We start from the raw sequence: 21373 nt of genomic DNA on the forward strand, positions 1-21373 counted from the left end.
GGGGGGGGGGGGGGTGGGGCTGCAGCTCCTACACCAGCCTCAGCTCTGCTCCTGGGGGGCTGCAGCTCCTACACCGGGCTCAGCTCTGCTCCTGGGGGGGGGGGGGGGGGGGCTGCAGCTCCTACACCAGCCTCAGCTCTGCTCCTGGGGGGCTGCAGCTCCTACACCAGCCTCAGCTCTGCTCCTGGGGGCAGCTCCTACACCAGCCTCAGCTCTGCTCCTGGGGGTGGGGGGGTACAGCTCCTACACCAGCCACAGCTCTGCTCCTGGGGGGGGGCTGCAGCTCCTACACCAGCCTCAGCTCTGCTCCTGGGGGCTGCAGCTCCTACACCGGGCTCCACTTTGCACCTGGGGGGGAGGCTGCAGCTCCTACACCAGCCTCAGCTCTGCTCCTGGGGGCAGCTCCTACACCAGCCTCAGCTCTGCTCCTGGGGGGGGGCTGCAGCTCCTACACCAGCCTCAGCTCTGCTCCTGGGGGCCTGCAGCTCCTACACCAGCCACAGCTCTGCTCCTGGGGGGCTGCAGCTCCTACACCAGCCACAGCTCTGCTCCTGGGGGGGGGGGCTGCAGCTCCTACGCCAGCCTCAGCTCTGCTCCTGGGGGCTGCAGCTCCTACACCGGGCTCCACTTTGCACCTGGGGGGGGAGGCTGCAGCTCCTACACCAGCCTCAGCTCTGCTCCTGGGGGGGATGCAGCTCCTACACCAGCCTCAGCTCTGCTCCTGGGGGGGGGGTGCAGCTCCTACACCAGCCTCAGCTCTGCTCCTGGGGGGGGGGGGTGCAGCTCCTACACCAGCCTCAGCTCTGCTCCTGGCAGGGGGGCTGCAGCTCCTGCACCAGCCTCAGCTCTGCTCCTGGGGGGGGGGGGGATGCAGCTCCTACACCAGCCTCAGCTCTGCTCCTGGGGGGGGGGTGCAGCTCCTACACCAGCCTCAGCTCTGCTCCTGGGGGGGTGCAGCTCCTACACCAGCCTCAGCTCTGCTCCTGGGGGGGGGGTGCAGCTCCTACACCAGCCTCAGCTCTGCTCCTGGCAGGGGGGCTGCAGCTCCTGCACCAGCCTCAGCTCTGCTCCTGGGGGGGGGGGGGGGGGTGCAGCTCCTACACCAGCCTCAGCTCTGCTCCTGGGGGGGGGGGGGGTGCAGCTCCTACACCAGCCTCAGCTCTGCTCCTGGGGGGGGGTCTGCAGCTCCTGCACCAGCCTCAGCTCTGCTCCTGGGGGGGGGGGGGGGTGCAGCTCCTACACCAGCCTCAGCTCTGCTCCTGGGGGGGCGGTGCAGCTCCTACACCAGCCTCAGCTCTGCTCCTGGGGGGGGGGGCTGCAGCTCCTACACCAGCCTCAGCTCTGCTCCTATATATAGATAGAATGCCGGGAAGAGCCTGCGTGTGAAGGGAGCCCGGGGGAAATTGTAGAGACGCTCCATGGAGTTCGCATTGTACAGGGACACTCGCCCCCCATCGTAGTCCAAATACACCCCCAGCTTGAGGGGCTTTTCTCGGGGGTACAGAGGGGCCGGAGGGGAGGTGAGAGCCCAGTACTGACCATTCCATCTCCTCTCCACAGCCCAGACTCCACCCTCAGGTGACCATGTGATCAGCCCCTTCCTGTCAACAGACTCTGCTGCGACCCCCACAGTCCATCCTCCCCCCTCCTGCAGCAGCTGCACCTCCCAGTAATGTCTGCCTGAGGTGAACCCCTCGCTCCCCAGCACACAGGGCCAGGAGGTGAATCTCTTGGGGGTGTCCGGCAGGGGCTGCCATGGTTCTGTCTCTCTCACACGTCTCCCCCCCTCGGACAGGAGGAGATCAGGATGCGCTGTGTCTGGATCCAGAGTCACCATCACTGCAGAGAAGAGAATCAGAATTAGAGATCTAAGCAGCAGTGCAGAGGACCAATCACAAAGAACCACACCGTACTTTTACACTGCACTAGACAGCACATACGCAGAAGGATCACACTGTACCCTACAATATACTGCACTATAACAGCACCTACCTGGAAGGAGCACTAGACAGCGCCTATCTGGACAGACATACTTTTCTAATGTACACTGCACTCGAAAGTTCCCGTCTGGAAGGAGCACACTGTGCTATCAATATACCATACTATACAGCAGGTACTTGGAAGAGGCTCATTGCACAATGCAATACACTGCACGATACCACATCTACCTCGAAGGAGCACATTAGTAGTTAATGCACTAGACAGCACCTATCTGGACAGAGCATACTTTTGTAAAGCATACTGCCTAGACAGTTCCTACCTGGAAGGTGCATACGGTACTTTACAATACACTGCACTACACCACACCTACCTGGAAGGAGCGCACTGTACTGCACTAGACAGAACCTATCCTACAGGGGCCCACTGTACTGCACTGTACAGTAGACATCACAATATATTACAGAGCACACTGCAGAGTGCACAGTTCTAAAGTACCCACTGTCCTAGATGGGAGACTGAACCAGACAGCACAATATACTACAGAGCACACTGCAGAGAGTAGACAGCTCTAAAGCGCCCATTGTCCTAGATGGGAGACTGCACTAGACACACAATACACTACAGGGTGCACTGCAGAGAGTACACTGTGCTAGAGTACCCCTGTCAGTCCTAGACAGAACAATGTGCTTGACAGCACACTGTACTAAACGCTGGAATAGATACTAAAGCACTAAACTGCACACTGCCCTAAGCCACTCTTTGCACTAGATGGTACTCAGTAATACACGCTATACCATAGTATACAGTTCAATGCACACTGCACTAGACAGCACACTCCATTAGATGGTGAACAGCTCTAGATAGCACATTCAAACGACCACTGTACTAAATGTTAAGCTGTACAATACACACAGAGCACATCATTGTATAATGTAGTAGAGGGAACACTGTGCAAAGCTGCACTCTGCTCTAGACAACACAATGATAGGCAGCACACTGGTATGCTGAACTTGACATACAAGTGCAGTAGAGAGCACCCAGTCCTAGATGTGCACTGCACTATTAAGCATACTATATTAGACCACACACTCCATCCAACTGAACCCTAAAATAGTGCAATTTACCACAGTACACTGCACCAATTAGCACACTGTATAAAAGTGCCCACTGCCATAGGCAGCCAAAGGGCTACACAGTACACTGCACTAGAACGATCACTATATTAGACAGCACATTGGGCTACAAAATACACTGTATTGGACAGCACATAGTTCTAGGCATCATACAGCACTAGAGAGCAGAACACAATAGACAATACTCTATTTGACAAAACGCTGCACCAGGCAGCACACTGTACTATGTGTCACACAGTGCTAGATGACTTACTGCACAAGAGAGCTTTCTGCATTACGGCGTACACTATACTAGTGTCCACCGTGCTGCCCTGGACAGTACACTGGAGTAAATGGTAGATTTTCCGCACCATCTCCATTCTCAACCAAATCTTTTTAGCTTTAGAAAACAGCTCAAGACTTTTCTGTTCATGCACAACTTTAATTTTGGCTAGTCTCCACTTTTGTTTTCCTTCCCATTTCCTCGATTTCAGGGTTAGAGATGGAGATGTGATATTGGTTAGTTACCCAAGAGCCCAGGCAATGCTTTCTGAAGTAGCTGATTGTGCTTTTCAATCAATGCACCAGGCGTCACATTGCACTAGAGAGTACGGAGTGCTAGGGAGCTCACTGCACCACATGACACACAGTAATAGACTGTATACTATATTAGAAAGCACACTGCATTAAACCAAACACTGCACTAGTGGTACACTGTATTAAACAGCAATCTGCACTTTGCAGAAAAGTCTACAAGGTGTCACACTGTTCAAAGATACGGTGCAGTAGACAGCACATTGCCCTAGAGGGCACACTGTACAAGACAGTACAACTATCAAGAGCACTGTGCTGTGTAGAACACAATACAAGACAGTACAGTGTAGAAGACAACATTAACAAGAACATTGCACTGTATGGCACACTTCCATAGAGGGTGCACGGTACATGACAGTGCAGGGAGCATGAGAGTGCTAGCAAAACACTGAACTGTAAGGAACACTGCTCTAGAGAGAGCGCCGTACAAGACAGTGCAGTATTACCTACTGGCGGTCACCACTAGGTAGTTATAGTTAGGACCTAGTTTCTGTCGGAAAAGAGTTTTTTCTTTTGCCAATATCTTTGGCTCAGTTTGACGAATCTTTACAGAATTGTCAAAACTAATGGCCCACTCACTTCAGCTGCTGTCTTGAAAGTTTTGGGGTGATTTGTCAAGTGGGGCAGAGAAAAAGGGGGGCCCCAAAAGGCATTTTCTCCATGTTAATTTCCATTGGAAAATTTAGACACAGCTACGGCCCGAACTGCTGAATGGAATTACACCAGATTTGAAAAAAAGTTAGGTCTTGATTCAGAAAGCACTCTTTTTGTTAAATGGTGTAAATCTGTTCAGTGGTTCCTGAGAAATGTGAATATTTCTCAGATATACAACTAGTGACGCAGAGGATCCGCGAACCCTCCCGATCTTGTGCATGCAATCTGATTGGCTGCCAACACTTTAAACCAGGAAGTGTTGGCAGCAACCTTGTGACTCAATAACCGAGTCACAAGGAAAAAGGTAAAAAACGATGAAAAACAAGAAAAAGGGGCGGGGTAGAAACACCTTGACCCCCTAGGCCTGCTCAGGGGGTCCCGCAGGGACCCCCAGATCCCAAAAAATAATTTTTTATTTTCGGCGGGATCCGCACTTCGTTTTCTTTAAGCCCCGGGTGGGCCAGGTCCCGGGGGCACTGAAAAAATTAGATGCGGAGACTGCCACCTCCACTGGGCTTATAGAATGTATGCAGGCGGCTATGTGGCTCCCCTCAGCCCCTGGCACCGCCACCTCCCAGGGGGTCTATTTGTGAAATAGGGGGATAAGTGGCCCCTGCAGGCTGGTGTAAGATCTGCAGCCCCCCTCCTATGGTGCACAGGGTCAGACTGATTTGCATATGGCTGGGTCCATACTGGGGTGGCGTAGTGGGCAAAAGAACAATGGATTTATCCCACATCTTTCGACTGGGGGAGAAGGTTTGCATTGTCAGCATTCCGTCCATCATTTGTTTGCTGTAATATTACTTGAGTGCATGTCGACCTGACAGCCAGATATCCAGCAGAGCGCAAGTTTCCCTTTATACTATTAAACAAAAAAAACTATTCTGAGAATATTTGCATTGTCAGCATTCCGCCCATCATTTGTTTGCTGTAACACTTTTTGCCCTAAGTGGGATGGGTATGCCCAGACATGGATCCCTTGCTCACTGTGCATCTGGATTCAAGCTAGCCTGGCTGACGAAGGGCGACATACCCTAAAACCGGTCCCAGGATGCCTGTTTCCGGTCCAGGGAGGACCTGGACTGGCAGTTCGGTCTGGACTGCTTTCTCTGGGGCACATGGTCAAGACTGATTTGCATATGGCTGGGTCCAAACTGGGGTGGTGTAGTGCACAAAAGAACAATGGATTTAACCCAGATCTTTTGACTGGGGGAATGTTTGCATTGTCACAATTCTATCCATCATTTGTTTGCTGTAACACTTTTTGCCTTAAGTGGGATGGGTACGCCCAGACGTGGGTTCCTTGCTCACTGTGCTGCTGGATTCAAGCTAGCTTGGCTGAAGAAGGGTGACAGACCCTGAAACCGGTCCCAGGATGCTTGTTTCCGGTCCAGGGTGGACCATGACTGGCAGTTCGGTCTGGACTGTTCCTATGGGGCACAGGGTCAAGACTGATTTGCATATGGCTGGGTCCAAACTGGGGTGGTGTAGTGCGCAAAAGAACAATGGATTTAACCCAGATCTTTTGACTGCAGGGGAATGTTTACATTGTCAGCATTCCGTCCATCATTTGTTTGCTGTACCACTTTTCACCCTAAGTGGGATGGGTATGCCCAGACGTGGGTCTCTTGCTCGCTGTGCCACTGGATTCAAGCTAGCCTGGATAAAGAAGGGTGACATACCCTGAAACTGGTCACAGAATCCTTGTGTCCGGTCTAGGGAGGACTTGGACTGGCAGTTAAGTCTGGACAGTTCCTATGGACACAGGTCAAGACTGATTTTCTTAAGGCTGGGTCAAACCTGGTGTGGCGTAGTGGGCAAAAGAACAATGGAATTAACCCAGATCTTTTGAATGGGGAGAATGTTTGCATTGTCAGCATTCCGTCTATCATTTGTTTGCTGTAACACTTTTCACCCTAAGTGGAATGGGCATGCCCAGACGTGGGTCATTGCTCACTGTGCCACTGGATTCAAGCTAGTGTGGTTGAAGAAGTGTGACAGATGGTCCCAGTATGCTTGTTTCTGGTCAAGGGAGGACCTGGACTGGCAGTTCAGTCTGGACTGTTCCTATGGGGCACAGGGTCAAGACTGATTTGCATATGGCTGGGCTCAAACTGGGGTGGCGTAGTGGGCAATAGAACAATGGATTTAACCCAGATCTTTTAAATGGGGGGAGAATATTTACATCGTCAGCATTCCGTTCATCATTTGTTTGCTGTAACACCCCCTCCAGGGACCAGCACCTCCCCAGGGCTCTTTACATAATAAGGCGTGGGGGGCTCCTGCCCCTTCAAGGCAGCCCCGGGGATCACCACTTCCCCGGTGCAAAATAATATATGGTTGGGGCCTAAGCCCCCCACACTACCCTGTCAACCACCACCTCCCCTGGCTTCTTTGAAATGTATAGGAGGTTTCGCAAGGCCCTCCTCATGGAGCCATAAATGGCCCTGGGGACCGACGCCCCCCAGGGCCAGCTCTAGCAATGTCCTGGGGTGCCCACCCCCCAACATTGCAGTCTGCTATGGCTCAGCTGTAGAACTGCTCCTGCGAAACTATAACAAACTCTGCTTTGCTTCATGGAAGCAAGAGCAGGAAACATGCTCTACCTTCCATGAAGGGAAGCAGCATTGCTTTTGGCCAGAGGGAGCTGCTGAGTGTTAGCAACTCACTCTGCCCAAAAACAATACCGGCTCCTGCAGGAGGCAGGGAGCCGCTCCCCCTGCGCTCCCCAAGGACGTGGCCATGCCCCAGGGGATGTGATCCCTGGGCCGCAAATGGCCCGGGTAGGGCCCCATACCCATTTTTTTAAACAAGAAAGGAGGCAGGGGGATGTCATCCCCCAACCAAGAGCATGCCAGGAGGTGCGTTTACAAAGTGGTGGAGAAAGGGGGCATGGCCTGTGACCACCTCTCAGCGAGCCCGCTGTGTGGGGCTTACTGAAGGTAACAGGTAAGCTAGTTGACCCCTAAGAACCCCCAGCAATGAAGGGGACTTCATTCCCCTACTAAGAGCGCGCCAGGCGGTGTGCTTTGCAGACTGGTAGAGAAAGGGGGCATGGCCTGTGACCACCTCTCAGCGAGCCAGCTGTGTGGGGCTTACTGAAGGTAACAGGTAAGCTAGTTGACCCCTAAGAACCCCCAGCAATGAAGGGGACTTCATTCCCCTACTAAGAGCGCGCCAGGAGGTGCGCTTTGCAGACTGGTAGAGAAAGGGGTGTGGCCTGCTAAAAGAACTCAGCAATCCTGCTGTGTGGGACTTACTGGAGGTAGCTGAAGGTGTAGGTGGCCCACAAGGACATCCTTTGTGCCAACTACCCCTCTTGTTACCTCCAGTAAGTCCCACACAGCGCGATTCCTAAGAAGTCTTCGAATGCCATACCCCCCTTTCTCCAGCTCTCTGCAAACACGACTCCTGGTGCACTACTGGTTGGGGGATGAAGTCCACTTTACCTCTGAGGGACCTTGGGGGCCAAGAAGCCCTCCTGGTATCTCCTGTAAGTCCTATGCAACGGAATTCCTGAGAGCTGGTTGTAGACCCTTTCTCCACACCTCTTCAAATGTGACTACGACTTAAAAAAACTAAGAAATTCACAGCGAAAAAACAGAGATTACAGGGCCGTTATAGTTAGGAATTAGGATTTAAAAAACTTAGAAATTCACTGAAAGAACACACAGGTTTCAGGGACGTGATAGTTAGGCTGACATTTCACTCATACACAACCAGAGAAATTCACTTGTTATAGTTAGCTGAGCTATGTATACAGTTGCTCCTGTTAGATTGGGTGCATATTGAAGGGAAGGGCGGGCACACCGTGCTCTCACACCATCTAAAACAATAGATAATAAACTGTAGTTTAGCATCTCATGTTATAATGAATCATTAGATAAATGAAGAAAGAATTATTTTACTAACCTCTGGTGTCATGTGCTCAGAGTGATCTGGTAGTTGCAAAAAATATTGGAGCAGTCTGCTTCCTACGTAAAACCAAGTTTGTTTCTATTCAGTGATTCTCATCTATAATAGCACGTTAAAACAATCACTCTTGATGAAAATCTAATAAATTACAACGTTGCATACATGGTGATTCTTCTTAGTTTAGGAGTAGTAAAGTTAGGACTCCTAAATGCCTTCTGTGAACACAGAAAGTCTTAAAGTTAGAATTTTTCCCAGTGTAGGAGTAGTAAAGTTAGGACTCCTAACTTTAGGCCTCCTAAATGCCTTCTGTGAATACCGAAAGTCTGGAAGTTAAGATTGTTCTCAGTTTAGGAGTACTAAAGTTAGGTGTCCTAACTTCACTACTCCTAAACTGAGAAAAATCCTAACTTTAAGACTTTGGGTATTCACAGAAGGCATTTAGGAGTCCTAAAGTTTGGACTCCTAACTTCTGTGAATACCGAAATGAGTAAGTGCCTTCTGTGAATACCAAAATGAGATAGTGCCTTCTGTGAATACCAAAATGGTAGTAAGTTTAGGATTTTGTCTTAAGTTAGTTCTGTGAATCGACCCATAGTGTCAGCCAAAAGAGGACATTTGATGCTCAACAGGTTTAAGGGTTAGAGTGATGTTTTTAACTTGCAAGGACTTACATAGCGCCCAATTTTTTCCATTTGCCAAGCTTGCAAAGTTTTCCATTGAAATCCCACAAAGTTTGTCTCTGCATAGTGTGATCATTTCTACTGCATAGCAATATATTTTTTCCCTTTCAACAAAGATAGCCAGGATGAAAAATGTGTCTGCGAGTTTACCTGTTGCAGAGTTTTTCTATGTGTAATGACATTGCAGAGGGAAAGATACAGGCCACAATCTCCAAAGGTTTTTGCTTACTTTTGTAGCACTCCTGGTTTTTGCTTGAATTCTGTGAGGAAGGCAGGAGTAAGTTAGGAACAGTCTACCTTATGTCTACAATTCATGAGCAAGATAGGAGTACTATATGTGTAAGTCTCACCTACTCCCAGCAAATCTTTTGTAAATTGGCTCATGGAGCTCAATTCACACACAGTCTGATTCACAAAAGGTTTTGTTATGAGTTGGTATGACGTATTTGTGCATTATTCCTGGCTTACTTCAAAATTTCATTAATAAAACAGGAAAACTCTTGGCTTACTTCTGGAATTCAGTCCCAAGAATACACGCCATTCTCTGGTCCCCTCCTACAACATCAGAACCCATTGCCTCTAATACCCCCTGAAGCCCTACCCACCCTACAAAGGCTCACCTGGTTCTGCACCTATTTATTACTTCCTAATAGCTGATGGTGAATCGAAGCAGATTTGTCCACAGAATGGAGGCTCCAGATGCTGTTTTTGACCAGGTAATTCCCAGTTCACATGTTAATTCATATTCTGGAGACCAGTACTCAGAACAGCAGGATTCAGGTCTGGATATACCATCTGGAATCGCTCTTTCTGGCTGGATAGTATCCTGAAATCTCAATCCAGACCACCTGTAATTGGGGGCTTAATGTTTCCTTTCATTTAAACCCATTCATTTTCTCTGCACCCGTTTTGGGGACGCCTTGAATTGGCTTAACCTGAGTGCCTACCTGACGACCCATGACTGCTGCATGTTCTACTTTTATAACCATAATGAGAAATACCACTTTAGCTTTCAAAAGAGATTGCTGACTATTTTAATCTTGAAGAGAAATATTAGTGCTCTCCTACTGTGGCTCAATTTTAGCAGGAACTCAAAATAGACAAAGTTAGAGGGGATGAAGTGTTACCGCAATTTATGGTACCATGGCCCTCTTCGGGCATGGAGAGAAGAGTAACTAGCTATTTGCCTATACTATTATGGTTTCAGAGAGAGGTTTTCGAAACCTACAATCATGATTTTGATCCTGGCTTGAAATGCCTTCATAATTGCATAAAAATGACCTGTCCCCCCTTAAAGAATCTATCTATCTATCTATCTATCTATCTATCTATCTATCTATCTATCTATCTATCTATCTATCTATCTATCTATCTATCTATCTATCTATCTATCTATCTATCTATCTATCTATCTATCTATCAAGTCCTCTGTATGCCTAAAGATGTGTACTCCTGCCCTGATGGCTCGGCTGTACTGTTGTCTGGATCCCTAAGGCTGATTTTTTTCTCATAGGTGATCACATATCTTGCGGGTACGCTATGACACAGGTCTACTTCACGGTATGCGGTCTTGTTGGACCAGGAGGGGCACCTAATGTGCTATCCTTATAGTGGTGGAAGGCTACAGCCTTCGCCAGGTGTTAAGAAGCACAAGCACAGTGGTGGCAGCATACTGTGTAGTGATCAGTAGTAGTGAACAGGTCCTTTTTACCCTGTCACCGGAGTGAGGCCTACAGGCACACTCACTTTAAAGTTCCACTGCTGTGTGCTTGACTCACCCAGGGTCTACTTCAGGTAGATGTGCAGTGCTGCGCAGGAGCAGTGACTCTGCACTAGATGTGTGTGTGCCTGGGAAGGGTACAGTACAGGGATTTTTAGGTCTCGGCCTGATCCAGCGCATGCGCTGGTCTGGCCGAGACATTTAGTAGCGGCTTTTAAAAGTGCTTCTTTGCCGGCCACTAGCTTGCTAGAACGCGCACAAGAGCGCGAGGGCATGCGCGTAATAGCAAGCTGGTGGCCGGCAATTGACTCTGCCCTTCTAGACTCTACCACCTTTCTCCCTCCTAGATTTGTGGGTTCACCGGGTATATATTTTTCATTTCCATCACTGAACAGTAACTTGAAGATTTAATTAAACAATTAAAATCTGAATGTAAATATTCTTTTGTGTCGCTGTTTATGTCGGAGGCTGGCGAAAGACTGCAAATTGCACCACTGTTTTGGATCTGTGTGCAAACTAAGACTCCTTTATTGACGTTTTTGGAGAAGAATTCCCTCTCCACGTATAAACAAATTAGATTTTATGAATTGTGTATGATTTGAAAGGTTTGGCGTAACTTTGCATTTATAACTATCCCTCCAAAGCAACCAACTTTACCTGTCCCCAACAAATGCAACACCGGAGCTTATCCAACTTTGCCTGCCCCCAACAAATGCGACACCAGAGCTTACCTGACTTTGCCTGTCCTCAACAAATGCGACACCAGAGCTTTTCTGACCTTGCCTGTCCCCAACAAATGCGACACCGGAGCTTTCCCGACTTTGTATGACCCCAACAAATGCGACACCGGAGCTTTACCGACTACGACTGTCCCCAACAAATGCGATACCGGAGCTTTCCCGACTTTGCATGTCCCCAACAAATGCGACACCGGTGCTTTACCGACTACGACTGTCCCCAACAAAAGGGACACCGGAGCTTTCCCGACTTTGCTCTGCATGTCCCGATTTGTACAACCTCGTTGCACGGGTTCGTGGGCCGGGACTTTGCTCAACCTCAGAGGCAATTAATGTGCATCAGCTGCAAAACCGTTCAGAGACCGTGCAACTCGAAAGAAATGAAAGACGGAAGTTTCAGTTAGTCCTATGTAATGGAAGAGGGCGCTGTCCGCATTCTGACCAGTAAATGTCTACTCTTTTATGTATAGGTCATGTAAAACTTTGGAGATATATATATATATATATATCCTTTTTAAAAGAAGAAAATGAATAAAGAATAATCTTGCAACTGAGATACTGGCGTCAGATATAGTGATTTACGATATGTCGGACTCTCAATAAACTGATGTATTGATAATAGAATTGTGAATGCTGGATCACCAGTGAAACAAGCATTGGCATAGCAAATAGGTCACGCCTTTGGAACCTTATAAGTATTTAGTAATGCAGCACAATATACATGGTGCAACAACATTAACTGTTGCATGGCTAAACACTTAGAAGGTCCCAAAGGCAAGACCTATTGGCTATGCCAATGCTTGTTATATGCTGCTGCCTGCTGTACTTATTATTGTTTTAACAGTGACTTTCAAATATCTGCACCATCATGCACAAACCAAAGGGGCATTGGTTGACTAAGCTGGTTTGATTTTTTTATGCTGCTGCCGCCTGCTGTGCAGGAAGGTAGGATCTGCTTACTATGGTTACCCCCACTTTTTGCTTGTGTTTCACTGTTTTTCGACTTTAGTCTGGCTGGGGCCCTGCTATCCATGACCCCAGCCTAGCTGCTAAATGGATTTCATGTACTATAGATACACTCCAGTTTGGTTACTGGGATACCCTTGAAAGTCCCTAGAATATGGTACACTAGGTACTAAGGGCATGGGTACCCCAGCGGCCTACCAGTGGCTGCAGCATGTATTATGCCACCCCTGAGAAGCCTTCCAAAATGACACCACAGGACTGCTACTGCAGCCTGGGTAAGGTGGTGCATGCACCCTTTACTAAGATATAGGTTACCTATATCTACCTTAAATCACTGCACATAGAAACCTATCAGTCACCCCTATGGCAGGCCTTATCAATCCTGAAGGCAGGGTGCTTGGGTTCGTGTGAGAGGGTGCCCATGCATGAGCTGAGCCCCTCTGCAGCCTTCGAAATCTATTCCCTGGGGCTGTTCTGTGATGCAGCCAGACCATATACTCTGAAGTGCATTATATCCTCGCGGTAAATGCTAACTTTGGAATGGCTGCATGGCAACATGTTGTGTTTGGTGTCAAACACTTTAAAATCCTACCCCCCGTCCCCCCGCCAGTCCTGGCGGCAGGGGTAGAATTCCATCCTTCTAGAGGGAGAGACATGTACACACGTACACCCAGTACCAGTTTACAAGAGCCCCCGGATCACAAAATGGATGCTGCAAGCACAGACACGAGTCTGGCCTCCTGCTGCTGATTGAAACTCCAGCAGGGGAGGCCTGGACAATAGGTTTCCTGTCACAGGGAGGTGTAACCACCTCCCAGACAGGCTTTAGTGAATTGGGGCTGGGTGGGTGCACTATGAGAGTGCTTTAAAGTCTGCACTGGGGGCACATTTGGTGTCCCTGTGCATAGTCCAGTTCAAACCGGTTGCAGGGGCTACCAGCCCCTGCTCTGGCGCGAAACTGGACAAAGGAAATGGGTGTGGCCACCACTCTTTCCAGACCCTCCCATAGGTGGGTCCCCATAGTATGTCCAACCCCTTTCTTCAGCATAAGTAAGGAACCCCTGGCAACAGGACTTGAGATTACACCTGGACGAAACTCTGAAACTGACTCCTGGAACTTCGATGCTCTACTAAAGACTAGAGGACGGAAGAATCTCCCTTGGGGTCAAGGAGTGACTCCCCTGCTTGGCAAGCACCAACGAAGCAATTGCTAGTATGCATCTCCGAAGCTCCCAATGGACTCCGAAGTACCTGCAACCCAGGAAGAGGATTTCCGGACTTCGCAGAGGCTGACCCGAGTCCCCAGAAAAGCTGAGACCCGCAGCCTTCGTGAGTGATGTGGAACCAGAACTCCTGGACACTGTGCTCATTTGCTAGTGCATTAACTTGTCAACGTCTCTTGAAGTTGTGCTTTGGGTTACTTTTAGCCCAAGCCCTGAGCACCATCTGCACCGAAGATTGTGGGCCTACACTCCACGAGTGTCCAGTGAGCCCGCTTCTTGCATTTCAGCTTGAGGATCCTTCGCAATCCCTGGTGAGTCAACTGGTGGGTCCCTGTGAAGGCAACTCTGATTTTCCTTGGGCTTCCTTGATTGCTCCAGACGTGCCCTGACTCCCTACCAAGTGGTGAGTCCCTCGGACCTTGCTGGTCCGCACCAAAGCATTTCTCTGCTTTCTGTGTGGGTTGCTGTTGCCAAGGCTTGTTGGGTCCAATCCGGGCACCGATACCGCAGCCCTTGACATCCTTTGTGGAACAGCTTGGTTCCAGATCCTGGTTGTCGTCGACACCTCCTGGTCCTCGTGGCTGAAGAGTCAAGCTTCACCTTCACCTGAAATCACCCAACATCAGTGAGCAACCGCCTATTGTGCTCCTGGTCACTGGCTAGTGACCCAGACTCTATCCCCTTAGCTTTCAGGTTCTTCTCATCTTCGATCCAGGGTTGGATCATCCCGGACACTTTCCACTTCGACGGCAGCAGCACTTTGAAGCAGATCGCCATTGGAAACAACAACGATTCCCGACACCAAAAGACACCTATGCACCCGGCTTCCCTGGGTGAGGTAACTCAAGTACTCCAGTGCTCCCGTGGGTGTTGGCTCTAGAACCCCTGAAGTCTAAAGGGGTTTTCTCAAAGTCCTCTTCTAAGTGTCCCTTTTCTTTAAATTTCCAACCAGACTTTCCCCATAGAAGTTAACGGCAACCCGCGGCTGTGTTTAGACACTGCAAGCGTCCCCTGTGGGTCGCCTGTGTCACTACCTTGGGTGGTTCCTTGTGGTCCCAGCACTTCTACAGGATCTAGGCCTTGTATATAGGCAAGTCGTGGTTCTTATACCACTTTCTAAATATATGGTTTGGTACCCCCCAAGGGCTCAACGTATATTGTGCTAATTTTCTGTGTGCTAATAAGTTTACTGTGTGTAGTTTTGCCTCTAGCCTCAGACTAGAGGGATGTGTTTAAGCAAAACGTCTCTCAACAGATGGATGCCCTCCATCTTGAAGTGGTTGTACACGACCCAGCCATTGAACTCCCTGAGGTTGATGACTGGCCGTCTGCCCCAGTCCACCTTTTCCACAAGAAAAATATTGCTCAGGAAACCCCTGGGGTGACGCGTTGTTCGACAAATAGCCCCTTTGCGCAGCAGCGCCGAGACTTCTTCGTCGATCAACAGCACGTCTGGCTGAGAAAAGGTTATGGGCCGAGGAGGCTGTAACTGGCACGGTTGGTCGTAAAACTCTATGCGGAACCCCCGCACGGTCTGAAGGACCCATGCGTCCGTCGTAATAGCCGCCCATGCCTGGGGGAAACATGCCAACCCCCCCCAATAACAACTTGATCCGCAGGGATTACACTCACCGTGTGAATTGTTGCCGCCGGAGTCGTTCCGGAAGTTTCCGCGTCCTCTGAAACGCTGACCTCTGGTGGGGTAAAAGTTGTTGTAGTTCGCAGAGGAGTTGTAGCCTCCTCTGCCGGAGCCATGCCCTTTCCCGGGCTGTTGCTGACCACCATGGCCGGTCGTGAGGCCCCTACCACGACCAGCCCCTCGGGAAAAACGCTGGTGGAAGACCCGCTTGATGGTTGACTGGGCTTTGTCCAGGGAAGTGAAGGTGGAAACAAACTTTCCCAGCTCCTTTATGAACGGCTCCCCAAAGAGACCTCCTTGGGCAACAGCGCCAGCTTCCGATGAAGCCAAATCACCCAATTTGGGGTCCAGTTTAATCAGCAGCAACCGACGCCGTTCGGTCGAAAGGGCGCAGTTAGCGTTCCCCAGGAATATAACGACCCGCTGCGCCCAGTTGGACAACACCTCCGGGCATATAGCGCTGCCCGACACCTTGGCTTCCTCGGCCATATCCAGGATCTTGGTGAGGGGGCCAATGGTGTCCAATAGCTTGTCCTGACAGGAGCGCCAAGAACGGTCGATCCCCTTACGGGGGTCCTTCACGAACTTCGCCATGAAGGTGGCCATCTTTCCATCTAGTTCCAGCGTCATAGCCACCTTCCCATCCAAAGTCGGGCGGGGGCATTCGCCCCTCAAACAACTGCGCGCCTCCTTCTCCAAGGGCTTGCGGAGGCGGCCCGCCACAAATTGCGCCACCTTGTCCCCAGGCGCCCAAGCAGCCGACCGTGGATGCATGATTTCATCCGGGTCGAGCATGCCCGAAGTGTCCTTGGGCAACTCCGTCGAGTTAGATGCCGGTCGCCATGACCGTACGGAGTCTTCGTCGTCGTCTTCGTCAGTATCCGCGGGGGAAACACCCCCCGGGGAGGCCGGGACAGCATCCGCTGGCGTCGAAGGAGTCTGAGGCGGGGGCGCCTCGTAGGCCGACCCGGTCGCCTTAGCCAGGAAAGCGTCTCGTAGGCGCTCGAAGGCGTCCTTGTCCACGCCTTGCGCACCACTGGGACCTGCGTCCACACGTGGCTTCTTGGCCGCCGGTGGTTGGTTAGGATCGTTGGCGGGCATCCCCGCGTGGCCCGGCGCCAACTTGGCACACTCCTCAACAATGTGGGCTGATAGCCTGTCCTCTATAGGCCCAACGATTTCCTGCACGCAACGGTAAATCGACTGATCCACAGCTGCATAGAATTCGTCGTCTTGGAGGTATTGGTGTGACTCCTCCTCCTCGACGTAGTACCCCTCAGCCATGGCGTCCACCACGCAGTAAAGAAGAATCAGGTATCTGAGGGTTCCGATGGCGTAGACAAACAGCCACGTGTGGGCCAACCGGAGGTTAGCAAGGTTTGTAGGCCGGCGGAACCAGGCAGTCACGAAGGTAGCACCAGCCTTCACAGCGCGCCGACCCTCTCTCCAGAGACCGGGTCGCACCGCCTCCCAGCGCGCTTGAGCGGGTAACACCGCAACGGAAGCTGATACAGGAAAAAGTGCTGAAAATCGCCCGCAGGCGTCAACGTGGTCACAACCACCAGTACAGACCCCAACGGGGCGTTCAAGCACAGGACAGTACAACCCAAGAGGGCGTCAGGGTTAGGCGGCAGCAGGGCTCCTGCGAAGTCGACTCCCCAGCGCGGCTCCAATCAGCGAGACGGAAGCCGCGCGCGGGCAGGCGAGACGCTACTGCGCCCTCTAGCGGCAAAATCAACACCGCGGAACACACGGGGACATCGCGTAAAGGGCGAAGGCGTCCCCGCGATGGAAGGGGCTCTGGAAGGGAAAAAACCCCACAGACCCCCCCAAAGCAAGAGCAAGAGTCTATGCAAATAGAATATCAAATATGCAAGAAAAAACACACGACCTCAGCAGACACAAAATGTGAAAGAGAGGGAGAATACTTAACTGGCTGCGAAGCAGCGAAGAAAGAGGAGGAGTTCACAGGATGGACGCCTTATATTGGGATTTATGGGCACTAAGAAAGGACTGCCTAATGTTGATCTCATGGGACTTGTAGTTATTAAAAATGTTATTACGATGTTTTCTGATATTCCTGTGTTTGGAATACAATTTATTTTTCAAGTTTTGATGCTTTTCTGGCTGCTGTGTGGTGTTATGTGAATAAACAGCGAAGAGAGAAAAGCATAATCCGAAGCCTCCGTGTCCTTAATAGAATTGAAACTTACCGTTACTACGCTAGGCAAATTTCGATTCAGACCCTATGTAGTTGTTCTTCAGCGAAAGGCAGTTCCTCAAACAATATGACCGCTCCTTGGCATTGCTCTGATTCCTGTCTCAGTTAAATAATCTGCTCTTGACAATAATGTTGCAAATGGCGTAGCTTATATGTTAAGAGTGTTTCTTACTTTCTTATTCAAACTTTGAGTATGCAATGTAGAGGCATTTCATTAAATGTTAGAGGTTTCAATTCAAAATATACCAGATTTTTTGGTGGTGGGCGGTGGGTGGGGGGCCCCCCTCCATGTAGTTTGCAGGGGGACCCGTTAGGTTTTGTTATGCCACTGAGCAACACTTATAACTATGCGAGCGCCTACAAATAAGGGGCAGAAATTCCCTTCTAATTGAAATGGAACATACTTTCAAAATTGCTTGCACGGAGCGTAACAGCACTTCTTCTCTTTATGGGAGACCGCTGATTGTGAAGCAAATATAAAGCATACGTGAGGCGCGACGTCAACGTCCTCGCCGGCAGTTAGTAACGTAGGAATGTGAATTCCTATGCGTCCCTTGTGAATTTGGCAGTTGCCTGGGTCTTGCAACAATTCTTCAATACGCACCTAGACCAACAGGAGCAACTCATAACCTATAGGAGGAATCAATATTAGCCCTCCTATTTACTATTGGATTCCCAATGGGACCATAAGGGGAGCTAAGTTGGTGATCTCACCCGATTTAATAAGCTACAGGTCTAAACACTTGAATTCTAAAATATTTATTTTTTCTATACAGGCTATACACATGTCTCATTTATCTTGTCCTGAAGAAGACCCTAATTTGATGCTTTTCATCCTACACATGATATAAGGGTCAATACGCAGATGCCCATTTATACACGCTAGTCCATTTTGACCATTATAAATACCCCGGAAATATACCCTTCGGTCATTCTGAGACATATTATGTTTTCACGCTATGCCTTTATGTAATTGTTTGTCATGTAAATAATGTATGTAATCTTTGTATTGTACTGTGGTAGATGTACAATTCACTTCCCTTATTTCTGTGTATTTGCTCTGTTTTTTTAATAGACTTATGACGTGTCCTGTTATTGAATGATATTTTTCAATATATAAATTCCTGCAATATAATAAATTTGTATTTTAGTTTTTGAATATGTGTTTAGACCTTCTCTCTTGTAAACATTTAGTGTAATCCCACGGTTTAAGGGGATCAAAGGCCAATTGTGTAAAGTGTGTTGTGGCAGAACCACTGTTTGTTTACTGAGACAGGCCCCAGGTTCTGAATGTTACTGGTAATCCCCATTGTTTAATACTGAAAAATCACTACAGAGCACAAAGTATTACTATGTATTAAACATCACACTGTACTAGACAGCAAACCGTACTAGACTGTCATACATAGCACAATGAACCAGTCTGAATACCGTGCACACAGTGTAAAACACCCACTGTACTAGAAAGAGCCTCAGACATCACACTGAACTAAACACTGCACTGCACTAAAGATTACACTGCAAACTATCGTACACGGAGTAGAGAAGAACTGCTTTTGAATATGAGTTCACCCTATGCAGCCTCTCCCCGTGAGAGGATTATACTGCAGCTTATACACCCTCACGGATCAGACACGTTAGTTTCATTGTGTCCCTGATCGAGCTCCGCCCTGAAGGGACCCCTCTGGATTGTTAGTCATTTTCATGGCTCCTGTTCGGGGCCACGGACAGAGGTTCTATGCTTAGAAGGGGTCTTATCACAGATCTGTTAGGTGGGGGTGTGGGGTAGGGGTAGTTGGGATCTGTCAGTTCAAGTCCACTTACCTTTATATACCTTGATCGGCACTGGACCCTGAATCTTCACCTCCTTACACCTGAAGGGACACACAAATAATGTTAGTGTTACAGAACACTAGGAGGCTACATAAGCAGATACACATAAGCAGGTCTGGGGTATTACAAATGTCACAAACTATCCCTTCAACTATGAATGCCCCTCTGCTCAGAACATTGCAAGGATTCGCACCTGATAAAGCAAACTTCAGGATCTAGGAGGAAACAGTGAAAAACTCAGCAAGCAACACACACAACCACCCTTCCTCTCCTTCTCGGTCTATTTATCTGATTACCTGTGTCACTCTCTCTCCCTCTGTCACACCCCTTTGCGTTTCTCTCTCTCGCTGCCTCTTTGAGTGTCTCATCCTAACTCCATCTCTTTGAGGAAGCTCCAGGGATCTCAAAGGTAACTGTGAACATTGCTTGTTACTACAAATGGAATCAAACACTCACTCTATTTGCCACTCTCTCTACTTTGTTTCACTCTCTCTCTCCTTTCCCCGCTTTCTGTCTCTCTCGGCGACTCTAACAGCACAAAGATCATTGTGAACAATTGCTGTCTCTGCACTCACACACTCTTTCTATCTCAACATCTCTCTATCCCTCGTTGCTTTTCTGTCACTGAATAACACTAGTCACTACATACACACATATACGCACGCATGCACAAACACACATACACGGACACACTCTTTCTCTCTCTCTCTAACACTCCTGCTTTGTTTGTCTCTTTCTCTCACAGTTCTTGGGATCTTATTTATTTATTTATTTAAAGTATTTGTATAGCGCGGCTAACACCTTGCAGGTTTCTTGGCGCTGGAGAATACTCTTTAAACTGAGGAAAACGAAGTGAGTAGCAGGCGAATAGAGTTAGGGAAATAGCCAGGTCTTGATACGTTTCCGAAAGGGGAGGAGTTGTGATATTTGGCGGATGTCGGAGGGCAGACTGTTCCATAGTTTAGCTGCTGCGACTCTGAAGGATCTGCCCCCAGTTCTAGCTTTGTTGTATCTAGGAACTGTTACCAGACAGGCTGAGGCAGAGCGAAGGGTTCTGTTGGGGGTGTACCAGGAGAACAAGGCTTGCAGAGGTCTAGGCCTGACTCCATGCAGAGCCTTAAAGACAAGGCAAAGGGCCTTGAATGCCACACGCTGCTTCAGAGGGAGCCAATGTAGCTCGGCTAAGGCCGCTGTGGCAGAGGATCTCCTGGTCCAGCCGAGAGCTAGCTTGGCAGCGGCCGACTGAATTCTTTGGAGTCAATCCAGCAGCACAGCTGGAGACGTAAGTAACAAAGCGTTACAATAGTCAAGGAGACTGAGAATAGTGCACCTGACTATCAACGCCCGAGCTTGTGCGGGAAGGAGAGGCATGATTTTGCGCAAGGATCGCAGAAGGGCGGAGCAGGTCCCTACTGTTTTTGCAACCTGGGTTTCCATACTCAGCTTGTTATTAAGCATGGCCCCCAGGTTGCGGACCGAGGTGATTGGCTGTGGTTTTTCCGGTGTTTCCGGAGGCCAGAAATCGCTCGGGAACGGGCGTGGTATTCGGTTACCAGCACAATACAGAACCTCAGTTTTGGAGGAGTTAAATTGCAGGAAGTTTTTGTGCAACCACCCAGCCGTCTCTCTTAGGCAATCGTGAAATGATGTTAAGAGGGTAGAGTCTTCTCCCTCCCATGAGAGAATAAGCTGGGTGTCGTCCGCGTAATTGATAGTTTTTAACCTGTAGGTCTTTATTAACGTGATCAAGGGTTTAAGATACACGTTAAAAAGAATGGGGCTGATGGAGGAGCCCTGGGGCACTCCCTGGGGCACAGATGCGAATGCGGATTGGAAAGGGGGAAGGGACACTGCCTGTCTCCTGTCCCGCAGGTAGGAATGGAACCATAGCAAAGCCGTGCCATCCACCCCAGCCTCACCGAGTCTCTCCAACAGAATCCTATGGTTAACTGTATCGAATGCGGCAGACAGGTCCAGCAGTATCAAAGCTACTGCCTGGCCCCTGTCTGCACGCATACGAAGATCCTCCATGGCTGTCAGGACAGCTGTTTCGGTGCCATGGGCTGGACGAAAGCCAAATTGGAAGTCGTCCAGAATGTGGTTCTGCTCCAGGTGAGTCGAGAGACAAGAGCTGACCC

At 49.4% G+C, this 21373-nt stretch overlaps 1 protein-coding gene across 1 annotated transcript in view; it reads right to left on the minus strand.

The window, feature by feature from the left end:
- Positions 1-1324: 1324 nt before the first annotated feature.
- LOC144827030 (E3 ubiquitin-protein ligase TRIM39-like) overlaps positions 1325-21373 on the minus strand; it is a 257363-nt gene continuing 237314 nt past the window's right edge. Inside the window, exons 5-6 of the mRNA XM_078685496.1 lie at positions 19227-19276; positions 1325-1839 (exon numbers count right to left, since the gene is read on the minus strand). Of these exons, the coding sequence (XP_078541622.1) occupies positions 1325-1839; positions 19227-19276 (565 nt within the window). The remainder of the gene's footprint in view (positions 1840-19226; positions 19277-21373) is intronic.

This window comes from Lissotriton helveticus, chromosome 4_1 (assembly GCF_964261635.1).
Source record: "Lissotriton helveticus chromosome 4_1, aLisHel1.1, whole genome shotgun sequence".
Classification (NCBI taxonomy): Eukaryota; Metazoa; Chordata; class Amphibia; order Caudata; family Salamandridae; genus Lissotriton; species Lissotriton helveticus.